We start from the raw sequence: 12979 nt of genomic DNA on the forward strand, positions 1-12979 counted from the left end.
GACTGTCCTCAGCTAGTGCCAAGTGTGAAGCTTGGATTCATGTTCATCTGGCCTTCACGTGAGTGAGCACTGAGGTGACCTATGGTAGGGATTACTAAAAAGGCCATTATTTTCTGTCATCTAAACTCACACTCACACACAGCCCTTTTTTTTCCTCCTTTTTTTTGTGCATCGCCTGCTCCAACCTACTGATTTCTGCTCTGCATCCTCATGGAGGTGATGAGGCAGAATGCATGCTCATCCTCTCCCAACCGCTCTGCTACACCACTACTGCAACAGTAGCGATTCCAGTCACCATCGTATCAGGATATCCATATCTGAGGACTTGCTGTCATCGAGGAGCTATAATCAGCTTTGCAATGACTGTCCTCGTAGGGGATGAAATCACCTGCTTCCACAATGCGCTGCTGATGTAATCGCTCTCTACAGTGGGTAGCTTCTGCCCTTGGTGGCGCACTAGCATATGCTGTGAGGAGAATTTCTGCAGCAACTCATGGCAAACTAGAATCAAGAAGACCCTCATTAGCAATGTTCCAGTGGCAAAAACAACATTATGTTGTGTTGCCCACAACGAGCAGCTGGCTACAGCCACAATAAATACAGAATCTCTTTTCAGCTTCATTTACACCATTCGCTCTGGCCTGTGCAGCTTCAGACTGCTCTCAGAGCAGTAAGGTGGTTGCAGCTCTGGAGGTAGATCGGGTCAGCTACTAATCAGAAGTCGAGTGTTTTTTGTTGGAAAAGGTCAACAGACATATGGGTTTGTTTACTAGTCAGAGGGTTAGTAGTTTGATCCCAGACTCCTCCAGTCAGCATAAAGAAATGCCTTTGGGCAAGAAACTGGACCCCAAACTGGACCTGATGCATTGATCCTTCATGAAAGTCAACCAAAACCGATTCTGGCTGTAGCGGGTAGCTAAAAAGCTCTAAAGCCAGCTCAAGACTAAAAATAGAGCTGAAAATAAGTGATAATGTTCCTTTATAACAACAGCATGTGTATATTGCATATATAACAAGTGATGATGCATGAAACTTGTTTCTGCAGCCGTGGAACTGCCAAAAAATCATAATATAATGAAATAAGCAAAAACCGAAACACTTTTCCTGCTTTAAAGACACGTACATGGCATGATACACTGCAGTCAGCATCTGCACCATGAACTCAGGGTCCAACAGCACTCGGTTGCAAGGTTCCCTCCAAAGCTTCTGCTGTTGCCGCGGGAAGCCGCATACACACAACCTGTGAATAGAGATTTTTACTGGTTAAACAACATCCCTTTAACCTCTGTGGAAAGCACACATCAGATAAGATGAGGCTAAATGGGAAGAACAACTAAAGGAAACATCAGACACTTCCTGAGGAAACACATCAAACACTGAGCGAGGGGAACAAAATCTTAACTTCTTGAGACTCATAGAAGGTTAGGCAAGGTCAGCCAGCAGGGTGCTCACGTCTTTACTGTGAGGCTAAACTGAAAGAGTGAGTGCTGTTCTCGTGCTCTGAAGTCTTCACAGTCACAGTTTGCCATCTGTCTAGACTAGACTGAGCTTGCTTCAGGCGTTGTCTGTCTGATCGGTAACAGTAGGCAGCGATTCATATCCTGAATCGTCTACATGCTGCGGTGGAATAATTATCTGCGTCATATTGTGAATTCCACATTGATCCTTTCTCCTTAGGGCGTCTCAGTGTTTCCAAAATAGACAGATGGAGACAGGTATCCAGCAGTAAGGTTTTTGATTGGCCAAAAGCACAGTCAGTTCAACTCATTTCAAATAAAACTGCATTTATCAAATCCTCCTGCAAAGATGGCAGTCTGTACTGAGATATGGTTACACGGCCTATGAGGTGTTTTAATCCTAATTTCTGGAAAGCAGGTAATACAAAAAATGTGTCATTGCAGAGGCTGGTTATCACTTGGGTGGAGAAAATGCAAAACAAAAGAAGGTACACGCGTTTTTGTTTTTCTTACCGTGAGCTCATCCTACAGACTGACTGATAGGAAGAAAGGGGCATGTAGACCACAGCAGAGTTGTAGCAGAGCATGAGGAAACACAGCACCTCAAACCTGCAACCAAAAACACACTGTTAATCTAATCAACTTAGTCCAAAAAAAAAAAGTTGGGAAAAAAGGAAATATCACTTTTAATCAATATCATACCTTTAAAGTATGACACTTTCACTGAGAACAATTATGCAGCGTGGTTCAAGCAATTTATCAACTCTATGAAGTGTTAAACAGTCTGCTTGCCTAAGCACTTTTGTGCATTGTCAGCCAGTGTGCCGCTTGTAGGTGCATAGCCTTACATACTGCAGTAATCGCCCTTAAGCTCTCCACAGACTTCTTATCAATGATGCAGAATCAGTGACACTAAAGATTTAAGTCATCTTGAACTCATAGTGGATAGCATACTTGTTGCTGCGGGTTCACCCAGTAAAGAGATTATTGTTAAAATATTTGGCAAACCTACGCAACTCAGAAGCTTTGACAGAGAGGGGCCAAGATTATACTAGCTTCTGGGCACAAGCACGGACAGTTGTGTACAAATAGTTTCTCCTGAAGGACACATAAGTAGATGGTCCATTTCAATGTAGAGCAACATGGACACACACAACTGTCAGACACAAAACCTCACTTTACCCAGTGATGGCAAAATTTACATCACTAGGAGTCATGCATAAAACTAAAGAGGGTGGCGCTGTAGAACACACAGGTGAGATTTGGGTAGTATATGTACAAATTACTAATAAAGTCACTGAAAAGCAACTGTAGCATAAGTTCTGTGGGGGAAAGTGCTCTTCCTTCTAGAAGTTATGGCAAAGGCTGATCAGGCCCACATGTAAGCGTGACAAATGGAGCAGTTCTTTTATATATATATATATATATATATATATATATATATATATATATATATATATATATATATATATATATATATATATATATATATATATATATATATATATATATATATATATATATATATATCTTTTCTACTGTAATTGACCACTCAAGGCACTTTCATACAACTTGCCTCATTCACCCATTCATATGGGCACTTTTTATTTTCTTAAATGGAAGTGCTTTCTATCCAACTTTCACACATTCTTACGAGCAACTTGGAGCCCAAGGATGATTGGCACGCAGACTGGAACAGACAGGGGATCGAACCACCAACCTTTATAGGGGACCTGCTCTACCTCCTAAGCCACAGCCACCCCAAACAACAACACAGAAACTGTGAATTATTTAATACAAAAATTTCCATGACAACAACTCATCCGTGACCCTCTGTGTTGTGACAAAACTGTTTGATAGTTGTTTAAAAAAAATAGAGAGAGAGAATAAAAAGTTGGTGGTACTCAAATGGAATCGATACAGAACTCTCCCTTTGTTATTATTAGCCTTCAGCTTCCATATAGCATACTTTATTTCCTTAAGTGCATATTGAGGGAGGACAATGAGGAAGCCCTTGAATCTAAGTGGCCTAACTGAGTCTGTGTGCAAGGTGGATGTAAATTGCTTGGTGCTAGATCATCAGTAGCACTGAGCTGGCACCTCTCTGGAGCTTTGAGCCTTCTTCTCATAAACACTATCTCACGCCCAACTCAACAAATGGATTTCCAAATAAGCTAAGAGGCTTGGTCCTGCTGAAAACCATTCAGTATATTTATGATGCTCTGTGTTTATGGAAACCAGGGGGCCACCCTGCTCTGGAAAACACTAAAGATGATGAGTGTTATCTGTGCTTCCCCTAGATTATCTGCTATGGTGGTGTGACAAAATGTTAGCCCCCTTCCTTCCCCTGCCCGACCAAAATTACTCCAAGCGTGCATTGACGATTCAGTTAAACACAGAGTTCATGATTCAACAATAAGAAAGAAACTGGCAAAACTGGATTCCATTTCTGCCAGTTTCTTTCTTATCAAGGACAAAACCGCTGCTGACCAAAAAGAAGACAAAAGCTTGTCTCACTTTTGTCAAGAAACATCTTGATGATCCCCAAGACTTTTGTCCCATTAAATCTGGTATTTCAGGAAAGGAACATCATACCAACAGTGAAACATGGTAGTGGTAGTGTGATGGTTTGGGGCTGTTTTGCTGCCTCAGGACTTGGAAGACTTGCTGTGGTAAATGGAACCATGAATTTTGCTATCTAAGAAAACATCCTCAAGGAGAATGTCTGCCCATCTGTTCGGTTGTGCAGCAGGACAATGATCCAGAACACATTAGCAAGTCCACCTCTATGGCTTAAGAAAAACAAAATGAAGACTTTGGAGTAGCCTAATCAAAGTCCTGACCTGAATCTGATTGAGATACTGTGGCATGACCTTAAAAAGGTAGTTCATATGAAAAATCAGGAAGGGGGCAAATACTTTTTCACACCACTGTATATGTCACGGGCATTTATGTATATCTGCTCATTCTATTGCTTCATTTCTATGCAAAGATCACCATAGCAGCATAAAGTATTTTAGAGCCAAAAAAGCTTTCAGACCTGCCAAGTCTGGCCAGAGGAGGCTGGGCGAGCATCAAGGCTTACGATCTGATCATCTTAAAAAGGTTTTATAGATGGTGTACAATAAATAAAGTATTTTATTAATGAAAATAAATTAGTCAAAGTTTGATTCAGTATGGCGAGTTGCACCTTGAAAGACCTCTACCACTGCCCCCAATTGAACAAACAGGGATCTCAGTGTGTATAAACTACAGCTAAACATCTAATCTAAATCTAAATCAGTACCTGTTCTGCGCAGTGAAGGTCTCTCTCTGAGGATGGAGGCCGCTGTACACCACTCTGATCAGGTCATGTTGACAGAGCGCTCCCTCTGTCAGTGCCATTGACCCCAGGCTAGAAGGCTATAAAGAAAAACAGTTCATTAAACATTTCCCAGCTGTGGCACCTTTATAGCATGACAGTAAATGATAAATGGCCCTTTTCTTTGTTTAAATGGAAAACTATAACAAAACTTTGTGGAAACGTGTTGAGAAAAATGGAAGAACCAGACTAGGTTTACATGTCACAAAAACAAACTGTGGGGACAGTAGAGACAAAGTAATCCAGCTTGTTCATGGCCTGATGTCGTAATTTTTGTTGTTTTGTTTCATTCTCTTTATTTTTATTATACAAAAGAAAGTAAGTCTTCACAAAAATTACCCGAGTTAAATTTGTTCATGTATTAGTTCATACATATCATGACAGAAAGCATGACTACTGAACAGTCGGGTAAAGCCAATGACTCCTTATTTGACCATTTCATCAAATACGTCATATACTTAAATGGATCAAATCAACAAAACTTGTTCAAAAAGAATTGTTTTTGAATTCTCTTTAGCTAAAAACTCTGAAGGGCACCAGAAATCCTGCAATATTGTGGGGAAAAAAATTCTATAAACAGAGCACTTGTGCATTCATGATCTTGTCATCATACTGATCATAAGACAAGACAGCAGAATTTGCTGTGTGGATCTGCTGTGTAGTTTCGCTGACCAAAATCCAAAGCCTTCAACCTCAATTATACAACATGAATTAGCATGTCACGTGGCCTTAAGGATAGTTTTATATCCTCAGCAATGTGACTGCTATATGGTCTGACATGGTTTAACTTCCTATTTTAATCCTTGCCCTGTTACAGATCTGATATCTCTAGGTTACCATAAGCACAGAGGATAAACTGAATAACCAAGGTGTATTTCGCTGTCCAGCACTGTGTCATTCCAGAGACAAGCTAAGGTATTCAGGTTAACAAACAAAGTCATCTTAAATCTTCATGTTGAAATAAAAAGAGGAAGAGGTAACGACCGAGTGCGTGGCCTCTTTGGCTATGTCCAAGTGAGGATGTGTCACAAGGCCATTTTATTCTGATGGTGTGCAGACCAAAAGTCACCTCTAAATTGAATTGATATTCTGTCCTAGGTATCTTGTGTGACACTGAGCAGAGAAGGCGAGGCAGTGGCGCTGAGAAAAAACAAAAAGCAAGTGAGCGGAGTGTATGCTAATGCTGGAGGCCAAGGGATAAGGCCACGTACGTGCAGAGCCGTACTACAGCTGAGGAAGCTTGTTGTGACTCTCTCACTCACTCACTCACACACACACACACACACACACACACACACACACACACACACACACACACACACACACACACACACACACACACACACACACACACTCTCCTCCATGCTTTCTTCACTCTCTCAGCATGGAGGATAGAGCCTTTCAAGCTTATAATTACAGCAATAAATCGCCCTCAGCACATGCTACACACTCAAGTCTCATCAACACTCGCACGCACAACTCAGAGACAAGCACCTACTGAGGGCTGTCACTCTGTGCTATGAGGAGTAAAAAAGGCTCTAAAATCTGGCTATGAGCTGCCAGTAAACAGTCGGTATGTCCTTTAAAACCTCTTGGTAATGGAATTCCAGGTCAAAGCAACAGTCAATACTGTGCCTGTTGTAGCAGACAGGTCAGCGTTTGCACGAAGCCAGCGTGACGGTGACAGCGACCAAAAGCGACTCAAACACAAAATGAACGAAAGTTGAAATGCTCTCATTTTAAAATCAAAGAAATCGACAAGTGCATAAATTGTTAAATCTTTTCTTATTAGATTTTTGAAAGACACAGATCTGGCAGAGAGGGACTAACACATACAGACAGCTAACTCCTCAAGGTGATGTTAATGAAAAAAAAGACCTGCAGTGCTGGGATGTTGAGCTGCCACCTTCTAAATAGCCATTTAAGTAAGTCCTTCTGCAACTTGCAGAGTTGCAGTGAAGAGAGGCTTACCTCATGATATATCGATGGTTTGGAGAGAGATGGAATAGTGAAGGAAAGGAGCTTGCTGTTGCCATCTTTGTCCACGATTTCCTGCAAACCCAAAGAAACAGAGAAGGTGTGTTACTGAAGGAATGCAGGTTTGCATTTGAAACAATGATTCTGATACTGTGAGGTGGGCCTGCTCTGTGGGACATCCACAACCCTTTTTTTTTTTTTTTTTTTTTTTTTTTTTAAAATCAGCTACAGAATTAGGTATAGCAAACAAAATTTGAAAACCACTAAGAATAGCCTTGTACACAGTTAGAAATAGCTTGATCTTTGTGGCATAGTGCAGTATCCTGCTGGAAGCAGCCATCAGAAGATGGGTACACTGTGGTAATAAAGAGATGGACAATGTCAGGAAAGCCAACAAGGTCCAAACTGTGCCAAAAAATATCTTCCACTCTATTACACTAGCAGCAGCCTTAATACAAGACAGGTGGATCCCTGCTTTTCATGTCGTTTACTCTAAACTCTGGCCCTACAGTCTGAATGTTGCAGCAGAAATCAAGACTTATCAGACCTGGCAACATTTTTCCAGTCTTCTATTGTCCAGTTCTGGTGAATTGTAGCCTCAGTCCGTTCTTAGTGGAGACAGAACGGACACCTAGTGTGAATGCCTGCTGTTGCAGTCCATCTGTTTCAATGTTCAACATGTTGCATGTTCAGAGATGCTTCTCTGCATACCTTTCTTTTAATGAGTGGTTATTTGAGTTTGTGTTGCTTTCATGTCATTCTGAAGCAACCTACAATGCCGGTCACTGCATAGTTTCTCTTTTTCTGAGCATGTAAACACTAGAGATGGTTGGTTGGGAAAATCCCAGCTGTTTCTGCAATACTCAGACCAGCCGTATGACATCAAAAACGCCAAAAGTGTCACATTCAGAGTCACTTAAATCACATTGTTCCACATCCTGGAACAATGTGATTTAAGCACATTTAAGCAGGTCATCTTCATCATTTCTACATGCCCAAACGCTGCCATGTGATTGGCTGATTAGATATTTGTAAGCAACTGAACATGTGTACTTAAAGAAGAGGCTGATGAGTGTATATTAAGCTTGTAAATGTGATTTTTTTCCCTCTGTGGTGGTTAAGGTGCAAACATTTATCAGTACTGTTGTAGAACCGCCTATCACGCACGCGGTTAAGCCTGGTGTTCGTCTATTCTGCTGGCAGATTAAATGTCACTGCCAGAACCGGTGCCACTCAATTCCAATTTCACACTGCGATGGGTTGCACAAAGATTAACGCTTCTCTGAGAATGATACCATTTCTACAAGTAATACCTGATTATCTGTGTTCCTGATATATATTAAAAAGAGGAAAAAATAAACATTTACGGATGTACATGAGAACATTTGTGAAACTTTCTCATTTCCCAGATTTATCCTGAAATTCAATTATGAGCAACTCAATAGGACTCAAGTGGCTATTACATGTGAGCATGACGGACAGTGTTAACAGAATGAGTAAAGTTGAGACAACTTTTCTTGTTTCAGTTTGATCTCTCCCCCCATCCCCCTTACACTAATCAAAGTGGTGAGCTTTTCTGGTTTTTCAGACAATCTTTCTTATCTGCACTTCTCCTTGAATTTGTTGTTGATTCATGCCTTGGTGTGCCCTTCACTGGGTAACAGTACATCTCTGAATATCTGCGGCAACTGCTGAAAGCAAGGCTGTTTATCAAGGAGAAGTCATCGCTGAAGACAGGCAAGATGTCAATGAGCACGAGCAGTATGTACCTATGCGTGTGTGTGTAGGGTGAGTGGTATAGACTGAGGGATGAATTATGCATGGATATACCCTTAGCTCTGCTGGCTGTCATGGAGCTCTTTCTATTGATATCTCAAGCTCTTAGCACATTTCCCCAGGGGTGTTTCCTGGTGATGCAATCTATCTGCGCTCGTCCCATTATCCAGGGTTTTCCCTGTAGGTCGTCTTTCAAGTCAACAGACGTTCAACCTTAACAATGTTTCACTTGTATTAGATCTAAAGCACCTGTGATTTCCATTTAAAAAATGCACTTTCCCACATTCTTATCCAGGGATAGCTCAGTAGGTAGAGTGGTGGCCCCATGATCGGAAGGTCGGGGGTTCGACTCCACTGAACGGCTACCCTGAGGTACCCCTGAGCAAGGTACCGTCCCTACACACTGCTCCTCGGGCGCTGCACTGGTGGCTGCCCACTGTTTCACTGGGTGAATGGGTTAAATGCAGAGGAACTATTTCCCTATGGGGACTAACACGCACACTTTACTTTACACTTTATCCATTTAAATGCATCTTAAGAATTGTAAAGGCTCAAAATAATGCAACGACCTATATTCATCCATATAACCCTATAGCAGTCTAGTCACACCTCACAAATTAACTTCTGCCAACGAGGTTATGGGTTAGGAGGATTACTTGAAACCTTAAGTCTGGATCAATCAACTTTTGACTACTGTGAGACAAAGTGTTGATGTTCTCACAACTACAAACTATTACAATCAGATTCATGCTTGGCATGGTGGGGAAGCTTTAGCTTTGGCAGAGATATCCCTTTATGGATGATGATGTTGTAAGAGCAGTCGTCAAACTAGAACCAGGACACCTAATAAGCAGTACTCAAAACTGAGGAGGAAAAAAAGCTCAGCAGCAAACAGAAGATACTGGTTATGTTTGCAGGGTAAGCAGTTGACAGATCATGTGAAGGGTTTAACAGTGTGAAACTGGACACTGCAGCCACCCTTGCTCCATATTTCAGAATGAGTCTGTCCCTGATTCTGAATTTTGACAGTCAAATCACATTTGGCAGTTCACTGTGAAGATTTGAATAGTCGTTGCTTGTTTGTTTTTACTGTCGGGATACCACATGGATTTGTTGAATTAATGATCCAGGGAGCATTTCAACATTTCGGTTTTTTAAAAAAGTCCTTTAAGGCTAAATTGTATTTAACTTTTAACAATTTGCAAATGAGCCTTAAACAAATGAAACAAAACAAAGATATTAGCATTGCCTGCTAAAAACAAAATAACTGAAATCTCTGTTCAAGTTACTTCACGGCTGATTGCAGGAACTCTACTGGTATGCACTGCAACACTTTATGGTGGACCTGGTTATCCACAAGGTCGCGTTTAAGGCTCAGCCAGTAACAAGACCATCGCTCTGCATCGGGCATGCTACTGTAACCAGACCCAGAAAGGTGAACACCTACCAAGTTATAAATGCCCAGAAGCAGGGCCTCGATGCAGCCATTGCTCTGACGATCCCTGCTGGCAGTGATGCGCAGATAAACCCACACCAGCTCGGGCAGGAACTGCAGGGTGAAGCGTCGCAAGCGGTCTTCGGAGCTCCGGTACAGCTCGAACAGCTGGTGGCACACAGGCTCCAAGAGCTGGATCACAGATGGAAACAAGAAAATGCAAATTAACAAATTAACACGAGGTCTGACACCTTACTGGAATTTACACCATGCTTGTTAGGCTCTCCCAATAAGGCAGTAAACAAAACTAAATATGGAAACTGAACTGTATTTTTCTGTATATAAAATGTTTAATCCATTTATATTTAACCCCAATATCATAAAAACCAATAAAAGCTGTCATTAATACCGTTAACACAAAACAAAAACAGTTTATAGAACATCTAAAATGGTCCTCTTTATTTTTGTTATACGGGGGTGTATTTTTAAGCTCCTGGATGCTCATATTAAGCATAGCCAAGTTTCATCAATGAGGTAGTTTCTTCCACTGGCTCCGTATAATGCTGATGAGAGACAGTATCCTTCTCCACCTGCTGTTCAAACCTTCTGTCTGCGAGGAACAGCCAGTAAGATAAAAGCTAGCTTCAAGGGAGGGTGGCTTTAAAGGAAGAGGAGCTAAAACAGCTCGTTTCAGAGAAAGAATGAACTGCTGGGATGCACCAATGCCTGGTATAAGATATAAAGACCTATAGAGTTAAAAATGAGCATAATAGGTCCACTTTAAGATAATTAAATTCATGGAAATGTATGTCTAGGTTAATATTAAAGAACAATAGGTTCAGGATGACTGCTATAAACTGCTATAAACTATTACCTCCCATTAGCCTCAGCAGCAGCCTTTTTAATAGCCTGCAGAAATGGACTCACATAGCTCTCGTTTCAAAACATGAACGAACGCCATTGTAAACGTAACACGACAGAATGGACAGATGGAGGGAGAGTCTCGCTTCCAGTTGATAGTGCGAGATGCATAGAAGCAGAGGGGATAATTCACTACAACGAAAGCCTCGGCAGATGTAGTGTCAGGGGAGGCCAGCTGAGCCACAGCGTTTATACAGTCCAGGGGTCAGTGTGAGTGAATGCCCACACAGCACGACTGTGTAAGTGTGTTGTACATGGCTGACTGGGGAAAAAGGCGGCAAAGAACTTGGCAAGGCATTTGCCCTTCATGTCCCCAGCTTGACAACAAAAAACAACAGCAACAAAAAAACATGCAAAATTCAAGCACATTACACTCTCCCCTACTTTATCTCTCACACACAGACATGCATGCACTCCTCAATCACTTGTGTCATCATTAATGGGATTGTGCAGCCAGACTGACAGCACTAATGGAAGTTAGATCCCTAGTTGCTTGACACTCAAATTCGACCGTGAAATCGAGGTGAAAACGGGGCCAGAAAGAACTGGAGGCACCAAGTGTGTCATTAGAGCCAAATTAAAGTCCTCTCTCATTGAGTACCTCAGGCCTTTGCTTAGAAACTGTGTCATTAGGTCCCTTTAAAGTACAAAACACCGGTCTAGCTGTGCAGGTGCAAGAAACATCTGCTTAGTAAGAAAAAGATATTGAGGTGCTTGGGCACTGCGGTGACTGTGTCTTTTCCAGCTTTGGCTGCGGACGCTTTAGTTTGTTAGGCAAAGCACTGCATACAGGGAACACAGTGTACCGTCTCACAGGCAACGCAGACGGCACCGCCATTGTGCCTTCCATCATACACAACAGCAGAGTGTGTTGCGGTGTGCATGTACGCCCTGCAGACACGGCTGTGTGTCAAGTTTTTTTGCTCAGTGCCAACAGAAACAACATCATGACTCACAAGCAGCACATTTCCTTGAGCTAAAAACCATCCGTCTGCATGTGCGCGTCCTCCGTGTATTACCTCGTTGTTGGGGTCCTGGATGACTCTGTAGAGAGCTGGGACCAAGGACTTCTTTAGATGAAGGCTGCCGGCGTAGCTGGGGATGTGGGTTTCTGGTAAGGACTAAAGCAAGGAGACACAAAGGACTGTTGAGTGATGCAAACAACTTCTACGTCTAGCCACAAAACTAGAGAACAAGTAAAGACTGTGTGTAATTCTACATCCTGTATTCAATTGTTTCACAGCACACAGTGACTTAACTGTGTGTCAGCATGCTGTGACATGTAAGAAGTCCCTTGATTAAAAATGGAAGCATCAAAAAAAGACTTGAAAAGATTGACTTCCCCAGTCGATGAGTTTGACAATGTGGTAGGTGAAGTAAGAAAAGAAAACTTTTAGGAAAGCATAGCTTTTTGATAAAATAACTCTGAACCTAACAGATTGATGATGTCTGACATCCTCAGAACATCCTGGGGTGAAATCCTTCAAATGGTCAAGATCGTGTTTTGTAGATGACAGACGGCAGCTATAGCCTCTCAGCGTGAGAGTATGATCATTTTGAGGGCAGAACACAATGTGCCTGGTCTGCACCACCATGAGTCATACCATTCTATTCTCATCTTTCCTCCTTTCTCTAGTTTTCTGCTGTCTTTTTCCATTCCTCTTAATGTACTGCACATTATTTCCTTCTTTTTAGCTCGTCATCACCTTTGCACTTTTCTGTTTTGTAAATGTGCTGAACAGACTTTTGCATCAGATTTATGATTGCTAAGGTGACAGAAACTTTGTGGCCGTGTCATAACGGTTTAATGCACTGTACAAACCACAGTGCTTAAAGGAACCCATTCCTTCTTCACAGAATGAGAAAGAAAAGTGACATAAACACTTTTTTAAACTAGTCTGGAACACCAAGAGTGAAGCAACATTTATTATTAATTAATTACAGTCAACTAACTACTTCAACTGAAACACTACAAATACCAGCACCCCCCCCCCCCCCCCCCCCAAAAAAAAAAAACCATTTGCATTGCCTACTAGCCAAACTGTCTTAACC

At 41.8% G+C, this 12979-nt stretch overlaps 1 protein-coding gene across 6 annotated transcripts in view; it reads right to left on the reverse strand.

Annotated features, from left to right (window-relative positions):
• The window catches only part of LOC146651250 (hyccin 2), a 51834-nt gene that overhangs the window by 10267 nt on the left and 28588 nt on the right, over window positions 1-12979 (reverse strand). For all 6 annotated transcript variants that reach the window (XR_014907852.1, XM_085383788.1, XM_085383792.1 and 3 more), the window contains 6 exons: window positions 11947-12048; window positions 10019-10198; window positions 6790-6870; window positions 4744-4859; window positions 1971-2066; window positions 1124-1240 (listed from right to left, as the gene is read on the reverse strand). Coding sequence is in view for 5 of the 6 variants with exons in the window: in XM_085383788.1 (XP_085239914.1) it covers window positions 1124-1240; window positions 1971-2066; window positions 4744-4859; window positions 6790-6870; window positions 10019-10198; window positions 11947-12048 (692 nt within the window). In the remaining variant the exon portion in view is untranslated. The remainder of the gene's footprint in view (window positions 1-1123; window positions 1241-1970; window positions 2067-4743; window positions 4860-6789; window positions 6871-10018; window positions 10199-11946; window positions 12049-12979) is intronic.

The sequence above is a fragment of the Rhamphochromis longiceps genome, linkage group LG16 (assembly GCF_057381845.1).
Source record: "Rhamphochromis longiceps isolate RC_006_pf linkage group LG16, R_longiceps_female_GT1.1, whole genome shotgun sequence".
Lineage (NCBI taxonomy): Eukaryota > Metazoa > Chordata > Actinopteri > Cichliformes > Cichlidae > Rhamphochromis > Rhamphochromis longiceps.